This window comes from Trachurus trachurus, assembly GCF_905171665.1.
Source record: "Trachurus trachurus genome assembly, chromosome: 20".
Classification (NCBI taxonomy): domain Eukaryota; kingdom Metazoa; phylum Chordata; class Actinopteri; order Carangiformes; family Carangidae; genus Trachurus; species Trachurus trachurus.
In genome coordinates, this window is record NC_139911.1 from 21,206,125 (window position 1) to 21,218,469 (window position 12,345).

At 40.8% G+C, this 12,345-nt stretch overlaps 1 protein-coding gene across 2 annotated transcripts in view; it reads left to right on the forward strand.

Moving 5' to 3' along the window:
- The first annotated feature begins 7,747 nt into the window (after positions 1-7,747).
- nrbp2b (nuclear receptor binding protein 2b) overlaps positions 7,748-12,345 on the forward strand; it is a 42,540-nt gene continuing 37,942 nt past the window's right edge. For both annotated transcript variants that reach the window (XM_083995563.1, XM_083995564.1), the window contains exon 1: positions 7,748-8,504. In XM_083995563.1, the coding sequence (XP_083851689.1) occupies positions 8,385-8,504 (120 nt within the window). In that variant the 5' untranslated portion in view covers positions 7,748-8,384. The remainder of the gene's footprint in view (positions 8,505-12,345) is intronic.

Consider the following 12,345-nt stretch of genomic DNA (forward strand, 5'->3'; position numbering starts at 1 on the left):
GTGTTATGTGACGTTGGTCTGGTCTGCCCTGAGTGGGTTTCGAACCCGGGTCTCCCGCACCGTAGGCGACGATGCTAACCGCTTCGCCAAGAATCCAAAAGAACTCCATTGGGATTTTGCCCAGGGGTTAGCACGTCTTTTATGGGTGAGTGAGTTTCACTTCAGTACCGTACAGAGGCTACGCTGCCTAACTCTGATGGTACAGACACACCAACTCCAACATGGCGGCCGGGTCACAAACTATCTCATTTTACAGTTAAACAACACACTAAAGTATGTTTCTGACAACATTTGAGGCGGGAAATGTGTAGTGCAGTAACATAATCTTGATTCATATTTGATCAATACTGCCTAGTTTGATAGTTTGAACGAAGTTTCTGAGCCGGCCGCATTGCGTTGGACGGACGTTATTTGCATAAAGTTCAATCTATCGAACTTTATGCAAATTCACACACGGCAACGGGGCCGTCAACCATAGACTGTATAAAGAATGGACGTAGCACCCGTGACGTCACCCATTGGTTTGGGGGAGTCTGTTTTGTGCCGCTACTACGGGGGTTTTTGAACCGCACCATGTTGGATTTGACTTGCCATATTTGGAGAGGTGCGGCCGTTAGCCGGCCGAGGGCCCGCCCACTGGCCTCGAAGCAGCGGTCTCCAGACCTGTCACTCAACGTTTCCGCGCCCTAATTGGCCAGAATTTTAAACCTGATAAAAGTAAAACGGTAGAGTTTTTAAAAAAATTCACCCACCTCAGAGTGTGTGCGGGGGTAGAAACTATCGGTTGAGACCAAAAAATGTAATGGTACCAGGCTTTGATCATGTTTATTGAGGATGTAAAGTCGGCTATTTTAACATGGGGGTCTATGGAGAATGCTCCCTTCTGACACCAGCCCCCAGAGGAAGAAGAGGGGATTGCAGTTTTTTGAATGCAGAAGTGAGCTTCACTTCTCAGACCGACAACTGCCAGTCATCTTCACTAAAAAACGATTCATAACTCTGTGAAAAATAAATCAGTATGTAGCTATTACTTTAACTATTTGCATAATGTCACTATAAAGTTACTTTTACCAAAAAAAAGTACATGATTAAAATGATCCGTGATTTTAAGTATGCTGCATCATAACTGCATAGACGTTCATAAAAAATCAAACCGTTTTGAAATCGGACAAAAACTGAGCAAGTTATGGTCATTATAGCAGAACATGCACCATAGGCTTAATGCTCTGAGGGAGAGAGTTGCCCTTCCCACGATGGCCGCCGTACTGGCTACGCTTTGTCATTGGGCAGCAGGGGTGGGTGAGTCATCTAGTCTTCTTATATATATCTATGCAACTGCCCCCTTGCCGTCAACTCGACGTGCTGTGTCCATCATCCATTCATGATTTGAATGGATTTCACTCTTGTTGTGGTGGGAATAAACGCCGTATATTAACCATCCCTCGCTCGAATCAGAGTACAGTATTAGTCTAAGTATTCTTACTGGGTTCCCGTTATGTATTCCGGGTTGCGGTGGCACGGAGGGCCCTGAAAAAGTGGTTAGCCCCGGGGCCCATAGTGTCTTAATGCGGGCCTGGATACCCCAGTGAGTCTAGTTATCACACTGAAGAAATGGAGGATCTTTTGACCAGATAATGTAATGTAAAAATGACAAAGGTTTTAATTTCTAGACTTTTTGTAAATGTATAATGTCTTGTTTATTGTTTTCTCACTGCTGAAGCTGTACATTACTACATTTTGTTTTACATTGTTGTAACCATACACTGTTATTTTATTCACTTTTTTGGAGCTCAATATTGAAGGGGTGTTTTGTATCAGTTTCAGTCATTCACTTTATTGATATGTTCATGAAGAAAATATCAAAACAGTGAGCATTTCAATTCAATGTAAATTATAAACTGCAACATATTCAACAGTGAATCTTTTTTTTTTTTTTACAGAATATGGACATTCGTTTGTATTATTTTATTAAAATTCAATCAGTTTTCATCTTTAGAATCAGCTTAGTTTTTCCAAGTCTGTGATAGGATCCTAATCAACTTACTTTTATCAGCTTGTTTTATATTCAATCTTCTTTGCAGCTCGTGGAAAGTTCTTATCACTAATAGCTCAATGATTCTGGCTGATGATTAAGTTTATGTTGATAATGGAAAAATGAATATGACACAGTATTCTGGTATGCCCCATAAATGTGGGTGGCATGTATAATTAGCCAATTCGCCTGTTTGAAGGACAGATCTATTACATTAAGTGGACAGAGTTCTCCTGGAGGACACTGCACTTCAAGGAAAGACATGCAAATAAAACCAGAATGGTATAATTTATTATAGAAATGTTGACACCAATATTTTCCCACTTAAGAGTTACAAATATTGCTTTTAACACTGAAAACTTTTCTGGCCATCATTATAGATTGAAAATGTTCACGAAATATTTCTTACATCTAGGCAACATGTAGCCTATGATGTTTTTGTTTGCTTATGACACAATAAATTAAGCTGCTGATTTTGATTTGTGATATTTGGTTTGCATCGATGCATTGACATATTTGGTTTATTCTTCTATGCTTAATTTTTTTTTTTCAAAAAGTCAGCTTCAGTCTGCAACATTAATGTTTACCATCACCACAGCAACAAATTCTCAAAACGAAGGTTGATTTAACAAGGAGACTAAAGAGTCGTTATTGAACTTTTAAAAGAAAATGGCATAAAAGGGCTCTTACACCATCCCAACAAATAATAAGTACACTGGACTTTGCTCTCTGTCAATTGGACCATTCTGTGACTTTGTGACATGTCAGGCTACAAGATGAGACTGTTGTTCACTCATGATGGACAAATATGGACACATGTGCAAACACACACGTAATCTGTATGTACTGTCTAGAGCTAAACTTCAGCTCTGTATACTACCTACTGCTGTAACATGTTATGTCAAAATGTCATAAGTAAAAGAATGTTATATCAAAATGTAAAAAAAAAAAAAAAAAAAAAAAAAGAGCAAAAAGAAAAGATTATGATAAAGATTTGTATTCTGTGGGTAATGGGGGCGGGACTAGATAAGCTCTTTCCATTTCGGCCATGTGTATTGTATTATCTGAACTAAGATGAAGTGTGATGATGATGATTTAAATTGACATGCCCGAAATAAACAAATTGATTGATTGATTGATCGATTGATTGATTGAACATTACAGAACAACCAGAATGTAACCCCCAGATTTTACAAACTGGAAATTAATTGTAAATGATTTGGTGCTAAAATGGATCAGTTAATATCAATTATATCAATATTAAATTATTGCAACTGTTACAAACAACCACAAGATGTCACACTTACCCTAGTGTATCCATGTGTGCTTCAATATGCATAGCTAACTTATGTTTACCAGGAAGGAATTTATTAATCATCTGAATCTTCAGTCAAAGATTAAGGTCTGAAATCCTATCCTAACCTTTAACTGAAGATTCAGATGATTAATAAATTCCTTCCTGGTAAACATAAGTTACCTTAATGCCCTCCATTATCATCCACAGCATAATCTAAAGTCTTCTTCACACGCCTGACATCACATAAACTTTATCTTACCCAGGAATCTATAATGGTTTTCAAACTAGATTCTAATACCTTTACTTCATATGTAGGCTAATGTCAGTCATCTTGAGGAATGATTTCAATCTTGTCAAGCTAATAAAGTAACAATGGATGAAAATCCGCTGGTGTAAAATGGGGACCACAATCTGTTATCAATCAAAAACTACCCCAAATTTCTAGTTATTCACCCAAAGACCTTCACATAAAACACAAGTTCATTTTACACTTTATTCAAAACAGCTGCATAAAGTAGGCTGTATGAATCTCTGCTTGTGCTTGTTCATGTATTTTTATCACTATTTTCTCAGTTATTGTCTCAGTGTCACAAGTTATTTGTCCCTCCCTATATAAACAGACAAAAACCTCCAAATCAAATATGATTGGTATTGTGTTCCAGTCTGATTAATTGAACAAACAATGTCACAACTCCTAGGCTCAAAGCTCTGAGAAGATTACACAGACTCTTTTCACAGGGAGGGACGATATATTTAGAACAGATTTTCACACTTGGAGCCCAAGCTGTGGATGTAGAAAGAGCGCACACTAGTTGTTTTGACGCTCATCGTCATTATAATGGAGGCGCTGTTCCTCCCCTTGTTATTGCTGCCATTTCTGAAACAACCATTTTGTGCCCTAGATGTCTAGACAGCACCATTGTCTGCTCCACTCTGCTCCTTGTGCCAGGAGTAAATCTCATTAACAGTGAGTGGGATTGGCAGAACACTCACGGGCTCCGCGTGAGCACTGCATGCTAAAAATAGAGAAAGGTTGTGATTACTATATAAATCTGTGATTACAACTGAACCAGTGTAAATTGATGCCATTTCCACTGAGGTGCTGATAGTGAGGCTCATAAGATAAAGCATACTTATCATAGTGAAGGCATATTTTTCATGTCAGACGAGCCGTGACATGCAAATACTATGACGTAAAATCCACTTCACGATGCAAATTATGCACCAACACAGTGATTAGTTATCACAGCTTTTTTTTGCTCTAGATGTGTTTTAAGGCAGAACCACTAGATGGCAAACTAGGTTTGTACATTTCCATGAAGTAATCAAAACCTCTACTTGAGGCTTACAAATACATAAGTACCGTATTCTCTCCTGAATGGGCTCAAAATGATTCAGGCTGTGGGGCTGATTCTTCCCACTGGGTTAAGGGTTTGTCAGTCCGTCAGTAGCAGACTGAGAGATTTAACAGACTGTCAGGGACTATAACTCTTTAGTCTGCAGATAAAATAACAAAGCATGGATAAACAATGACAAGCTAAAGTCTTTTGAATTAAAGACACATGCACAATCCTGGGCCTCCCAGGGTTTAGTGTCTGCATGGAGAGGCCTAAATCTTTGGAGGCCTTGGGAGATTATTATGAGCTGTTTAAATGTATGTAGCTTAGGTTTGCACAGAATTGATCTTTTTCATTACATCTCTGTGTCACTGTCTGTACTTTTACCCCCTTGCTTTCCTCTATTAGCTTGTGCGTTATCCTACTGCAGACTTGTATTCACTGTGGCTCACTGCCAAGCTCTACAGACCTTCATGGTGGGTGATGAATCTGGAGGTTTTAATTGTAGCTTGCCAACAGCGCTTTCTGCTCAACAATGTTTTCTTATTAAGCAACTGAAGATATTGGTGCTTTACTGACAAAGATTTTGCCACAGCAAAATCCAGTTGGTGAAGCCTCTACTGCTCTATCAACGTTTTTTTTCACCACTGAAGCTTTGAATGATGCTCCAAACAGACCCAGAGCAGACCACAACCCCTCCTTATTAAGCTACAAAGAGCCCTTTCGCCTTTAATGAATATATAAAACAGCCAGGCCTTCTGGTGCCCGGTTCTGGTCTGGGTTCTGGTTTTAGGATAGTGACTGTTGCAGTGTTGTGGGTCTGAATCCAGAGCTTGTCTGTTTGGCTTGGGTTCATGCTGTGATAAATAACACACACTAAACACAACTATCCAAATATCCTCAGAACAGAAAAGAAAGAAACAAACCATGGGACCTGGTTATGCACAGACAAAAAAAAACATGGTGAGAAGGTGACAGGTAGATTATGACACACGGATTAGTGAAAGGACCTACAGGGCACAGGCCTGGGGGCCGTGAGACCAGAGCCTCTTTATGAAATGGTGGTTAACATTTTATTGTTGAAAAATCAATCAAACAACCACAAATAGTCACAAAATGACAACGAGACAAAACAAAATCACAATAATGAGAGGGGAAATGACCACAGAGAAAGGCAAAGTCAACACAATATTGCACAAAAAACACAACATAAACTCAGGATTTTAACTGCTTGTGACTGATGGAGGCTGTGTAAACTTCTAGCTGGTAGTGAATTATGTGAGGAGTACAAATGTGCAAAATGTAAGAATCTAAGTGGATGGGCCAGTCATAAAGCAGAGTGTAGGTTGGTTTGTGATATTCATATGTACAACAGATCCTAAAATGAGTGGTAGATTTTAAAGGCACAGACTTAAAAAGAAAATAAAAATCTACTATATTTTTTTTATAGGATTTATTGTGATTTTTTTTTTTCCAAATGTTCTGATTGGCAGAGGGTTTCACATGTATTCACATGTGTTTTCTCAAGTTTCAGTTCATTGAGCTGTTGGAGATAAATGTCGTGTGCTTCAGTTATTTTGTGCCAGGTGCATTTACATAACTTCATGAGCTAAAATTTTGTATGCAAGCTGGTTCCTATAAACTTTTGAGCTGAATGAGCCGGTGCGGTGCCAGGTCCAACAGATGTAGCTTCAGGCTCAGGAGGTCTGTCTCCCCATCCCCACTCCTCTACCAATCAGAACATTTGTTTATGTAGCACATTTCAGAAATGCAAAAACACAGTTACAAAGTGTTTGACGCGTTAGGACACGATGAGATACCGATGGAACAGCCCCTCTGCCAAGTGAGGAATGAGGTGGAGGATTGTGCTGGAAGACATGTCAGTTGGCTTCAATGCAGGATGGGCTGGGATTGGGGGAGATTTCTTATTTATCATTATGGAAAAAAGGAAGATGGTGAAATCCTCCTCTACATTAAGAACCTTTAGTTAGAAGTGGAAAATATGGCCTTTAGTGTGTTTCTTATAGATGATGTCCGTCGTTTATCAGACAGGCAGGGCAATGATCACACCCTAAAGATTTTATTGTAACTGAAGCACACACTACATTTTGTTTTACATTGTTGTAACCATACAATGGTATTTTACCCACTTTTTTGGAGCTCAACGGTTGTTCTGTATCAGTTTCGGTAATTCACTATTGATATGTTCATGAAGAAAATATCAAAACAGTGAGCATTTCAATTAAATGTAAATTGTATAAACAGTGAATAATTTTTTACAGAATATGGACATTCGTTTGTATTATTTTATTAATATTCAATCAATTTTCATCTTTAGAGCCAGCTTAGTTATTCCAAGTCTGTGATAGGATCCTAATCAACTTACTTTTATCAGCTTGTTTTACATTCAATCTTCTTTATGATCTTTTCTTCCACATTGTTTTGTTGTTTTTCTTCTGTGCTGCCTCCTGCCTTGTGCTTTTTATATTTTCATCCTTTGCCGAGTCTGCCGAATTCAGCAGTGCAGAGGCAGACCTGGACCACATTGATGATGCATCATCAACCTGTGACATACTCTTCAGGAGGCATGTCTGTTTTTCTTGATGATTTATGTAACAGTGATTGATAAAAAATAAAATAAAATAAAATAAACTTTACTTGCACGTTCGGCTGCACCAAAAAAGAAAACAACAGTTGTTATTTTATTTTCTAACCTCCCTCGCGGTGCCACCCTGTCGCCCTCTGCCACAGACTTCCCCCCTGAGACGGACTAGTGGAACAGGAGGTTGCATGCGCTTCTGCACGGCGTTGTCATCTCAGAGTGGGCGTGGCCTGTGGTGGGCGAGTGGGAGGGGGCAATCCAACATCACCTAATGGGACCAGCGATCCCTGGCGGCGCCCCTGCTTACCATATTGACTGATGATACAAACGTGCGCCGGCGCAACTCAATCCCCCAGTCTGCACGCCGCCCCACCAGTCGGTCCTAACAAACAACCTCTGCGCGCACATTGGAGACATTACGGTATCGTTTTTCCCCATCTCTCTCTCTCTCTGCGCACCGTGCCTGGCCGGAGCCCACGGTTTCAGATCCAGCCAACACCGACAATGACGCGTGTGGACGGCGGTCGAAAAAGCAACTCTCCTGCGTAAAAAAAAAAAAGAAAAAAGAGAAAAACACAGGCGATATCCGAGGCAAGCGATGAGCGCACCGGACCCCTCGCTGCTCTGAGCGGCTGGAGAGATAAGCAGAGGAGGGAAAGAAAAAAACATTTCGCAACCCTATTTTGCATGCAGCCTACAGGGCGCATGAAGTCTGGGATATAATTTCCACCCTGTCCAGTTCTTGTAGCGTCCTCGCTGTGTGCACACCTCTAGTTTTTTTTTCTTTATGTGAAGATCTGAGGAGGATTTCAGTGACTGAGAGGCGGCTGCTGCATCAAGCTTTCTCTGCAACATGTTTTGAGCGCCAAGGGTGCTGCGAGCGGCTGGTGTGTCGTCTGGAGGTGTGTGTGTGAGGGAGACAGGGAGTGTGTGTGAGTGTGTTTAGAGGGGGGTGTTTCTTCACTGCGCAGACAAGCGGCGGACCGTCTCTGCGCTACCGCTCCGTCTGTCTGGTCTCCTACTAAAAACAAGACAACGCCGGACAGGAGGAGGAGGAGAGGTTGGAGGGAGGTGGAGGAAGTCTTGGCTGGGAATCGAGTGATATACGGCGGTAAGATGACGATGTCCGTCCCGGAGAGGAAATCAGGATCGGAGGGGAAGGAGGAGGAGAGCGAGGATGAGAGTGAGATCCTGGAGGAGAGCCCGTGCGGCCGCTGGCAGAAACGGAAAGAGCAGGTTGGTCGGTGTGTCTGTGTCTGCGTGCGTGTGTGTGTGTGTTTGTGTGTGTGTTTTCAATCAAGCAATACATCAATTAAGTTGTCCACCCAGATCCCACAGGGCAGCCTCATGTTATGCAATGCTTGAACCAGACCGATGTATAGCCTATTATTGCCTGACTGAGGTTTTGCACCATCCCACCGTCAGTGACATACAGTACCCGCTGATCTGCTTAGCCCACATCAAATCTATTTCAGTGGGTGACAGGAATAGTTGTGTTGTTGTTGTTTCACCAAGGATTTGTGTCTGGATCCACTTCTCTCACCCCCCACTGTGCTGTTGTTTTCTCTCTGACCCTGCACTTTGTGATACTCCACATTAAAACCAAGAAGTGATGTAGCCTAATGTTTTATGATTAAAAGCATTCAGCTGTATGAGAAGAATCAGTCATGTAAAATTGAGTGAGAGGCAGTTAGTTATGTAGAAATGAAAAAGTCAACAAGTTAATTTTCCTTATTGCTGAAATGATTGCTCAACTAATTAATTAGTTCATCTACAGAAATGTAATTGGCTGCTGTTTTGATTATCAGTTAATTATATGTCACTTTTCAGACTGAAATGTCAAACTACTTTATCATGAGGTCTCTGGCTCTGCCTTGCGTGTAGTGTACCAGTTTAATTGTGAAGCTTTCTAATTATCTATCAGCCAACCTGAAACTGGAAATTGTTGTTAACTTAAGTGATTTATGTGTTTTCTGTTTATTAATTAACTGATTTATTCAGCTTTTTATTTTCATGTGGTAGATGAATATGTGCCAGAAGGCTTTCTAACATACACAACATGCTGCACCCTCTTATGTTGTTGCATCATCTGTGAAGTTCTCCAGAGCAGATTGAAAACGCGGGGAGGGGGTTGGTTGCAGGGAGGGAACGTACAGTATGTCACCGGGCTCTTTGGAGGTTGTGATAGTGTAATTTGTTTTTTGCCGCTCTTGTGCAAACACGTCTGTCACACACTGGTGGTTTAGTGAGTGTGTGAGCTGCACCAGGACTTGTGTGTGTCCATGTGAGGGTCAGCAGCAGAAGCAGTTGGATTGTCCAGACAACACAACACATCAGCCGCATGACAAAAATGAAAAATAACCCAGTGGCCTTGTAGGATGCTTCCTCTCCCATAAATAATCCTGTGTTTGTTTCATGTCAACATCAAAGCTATAAAACAGCACAGTAGCATTTCCACTTGGCAACAGCAGTTTCAATTAGACTGAAGCTCAGCCATTAGCCTAATTTGATTTAAGTTGTTTTCAGGAGACCCCCCCCCCCCATACACACACACACACACTCCCAAGAAGTTCAGTTGCTATCACACAGAAGAAACCGACGTCTCGGTGTCTCAGCATTGTGAAGCAGCGGGTGTCGCCTCCACTTACAGCTCCAGATAAGGTGGAGAGTTTACGCTGAAGGTTATCTCTCGTGCGCACACAACATCTTTACCACACAGCGACCACCTGACCTTGTGTGTCGGGAAGAACACACACACACACACACACATAGACAGACAGACACCACCCAGCCCTGGTGTTTTTCCACTCATTGATTACCCATCTGTGAGTTCTCTGGGCTGCCACTGTCACGTCCCCATTAACCCCCCCACTCATCACTGAAAGCATCAGTCAGACAGGCAAAAAAAAAAATCCATATTAGAATATTACCAGCAATAATTCTCTTTTATCAGTATGTTGTATGAAGACGTATGCTTACTCTCACACAGAAAATTAAACTTATTTACTTCATTTTAAATCAGTTTGCTTGGAAATTGTAATATTGTGCTTGTATTGTATTGTAATTTGCTATCATTTTGGCTTCATGAATGATTTCAAATGATCACAATTTTTTATCCTTGAAGTTTAATCAGTTTAACTTTGAGTCTTTCTGAATGTTTGTAGAAGATCCATCCACTCAAAAATAATATGCCAAGCTATCACCAAGAAAAGCAGGAAATTCTCACAACTAAGAACCAACAATGAGGAAACCTTTGGATTTATTTTATTTGAAAAATAAGTCAAATGATTGATGAATGATCCATATTAGACTCATCAGTCAGTCAACTGAGCAATTATTCTCTAAAACATTAAAACCAATAGATAATCACATCTGAGAAACAGAGAATATCAATATGATTGTTGATAAATTTTTATATTCATTGTTTATTTATTTATTTTATTTATTAGTTTATTTCATAGGGACAGTGCACCACTAATCAACAGAGTTAAAAGAAAAACTGTAAGTGAGCCAGAGTTAGCCAACAAGGCTAGTTTTCGTCCGTTGTCCCTGGCCAGATGTTAAAGGCAACCTAAAAGCCAAAAAAAGGGGCAACAATTAAGACAAATTGACAAATTTGACAAATAATATTTGACTGATCACTGATGATGGATCAATCAATGATCTTAGGCCACTGGAAGTTGACACAGATTGTCACCCAGGTCTACAGCCTGATAATGTGATTTGAACTGCACTCATAAGTCCAAATGAAGTGGAATAGCGAAGTGCCTCAGTGTTACACTTCAACACACACCCTGACATGCAGTGTAGATAATATAATATATGCAAACACATGCGTTTCCTTTGATGCACTTGTGTGGCTCTGCCTGCTTTTCTTCTGTCTCTGCCCAGCAGGCCTGGGCGTGTCTGAGCAGCAGGAGGTTTTTGAAATTCACATGAATACAATGAGTAAATAAGTCAGTGGGTGAAAGTTGAGAATACACGCTGCTGTATCTGTTATTGGGCTCCGCCATTAAAATAAACACGGACACATGCAGTCACATGGTCAGCACATGGTATTGTTGCCTTGCATGCCTGTTTTCTCAGCAGACGCACAGGCAGGACGCGCTTCAGATTTTCAAAGTGGAAGAATGCGTTGCCTTCTATTGCCGCCGTTTCCCTCTGGACTCAACACACGGAGCATTGATTTTTCTCGAGCCCTGCCGCTGTGATCGGAAAGCGACACTGAGCTGTGAGCTGTAGCGTGTGACAGCTGCTGGTGAGAGTCGCTCTCATTTTGTTCCAGTTGATGTTTGGGAGAAAATGCTCCTCACCCCATCACAGGCACATGACACACACACACTGGCCTAGCCGAAGTCGGTCAGTTAACTCATTTTCTGACCAGAAACAAATACATGAAAATTGGCTATCATTTGTTGCATAACAACCCTGCTGCCTGAGGACATTTCTTAAAAGTTGGCACAAACATTCACTCGGACTCGGGATGAGTTGATTAGATTTTAATGGTCAAAGGTCAAAGATCAAGACCACAGTGACCTCAGAAAACACAATTAGACCTAACTTGTGAGCATAACATCTCTTGAACTCCTCAAGAAAAAAAAAGAGACTGATCTGTTGATTTGTAGCCGTATTTCCTTTACTGATCAATAGATTGGTTTGTAGCTCGATTTTGATTGGTTTATCTGTAACTGTACTCTTAATGAGTCAAGAGTCCATAAACATCTTAGTACAAATGTTTACCTGGACTCAAGGATGACCTGATGAGATGTTGGTGGTTAAAGGTCAACATCCTGTCACTGTGCAAAACATGTTTGAAGCCACAACTCTAGAATTCACACAGCAATTAGGACAAATCTTCACACAAATGGTTAATATTTTAAACGCAGATGTGACAGACTGGGGGCATACTACTGTGAAGCGGTAATTCTAGTTAATGATGTGAGTTCTGCACGTCCGCAGCAACATGAATCATACAGTATATTTACTTTCCAGAGTGGGAACAGTCAAATTAACACGGGACGTTTTACCAAGGTAATATAGTGACTCACAAAATGTTACTGTCGAGGCATGAATCTGA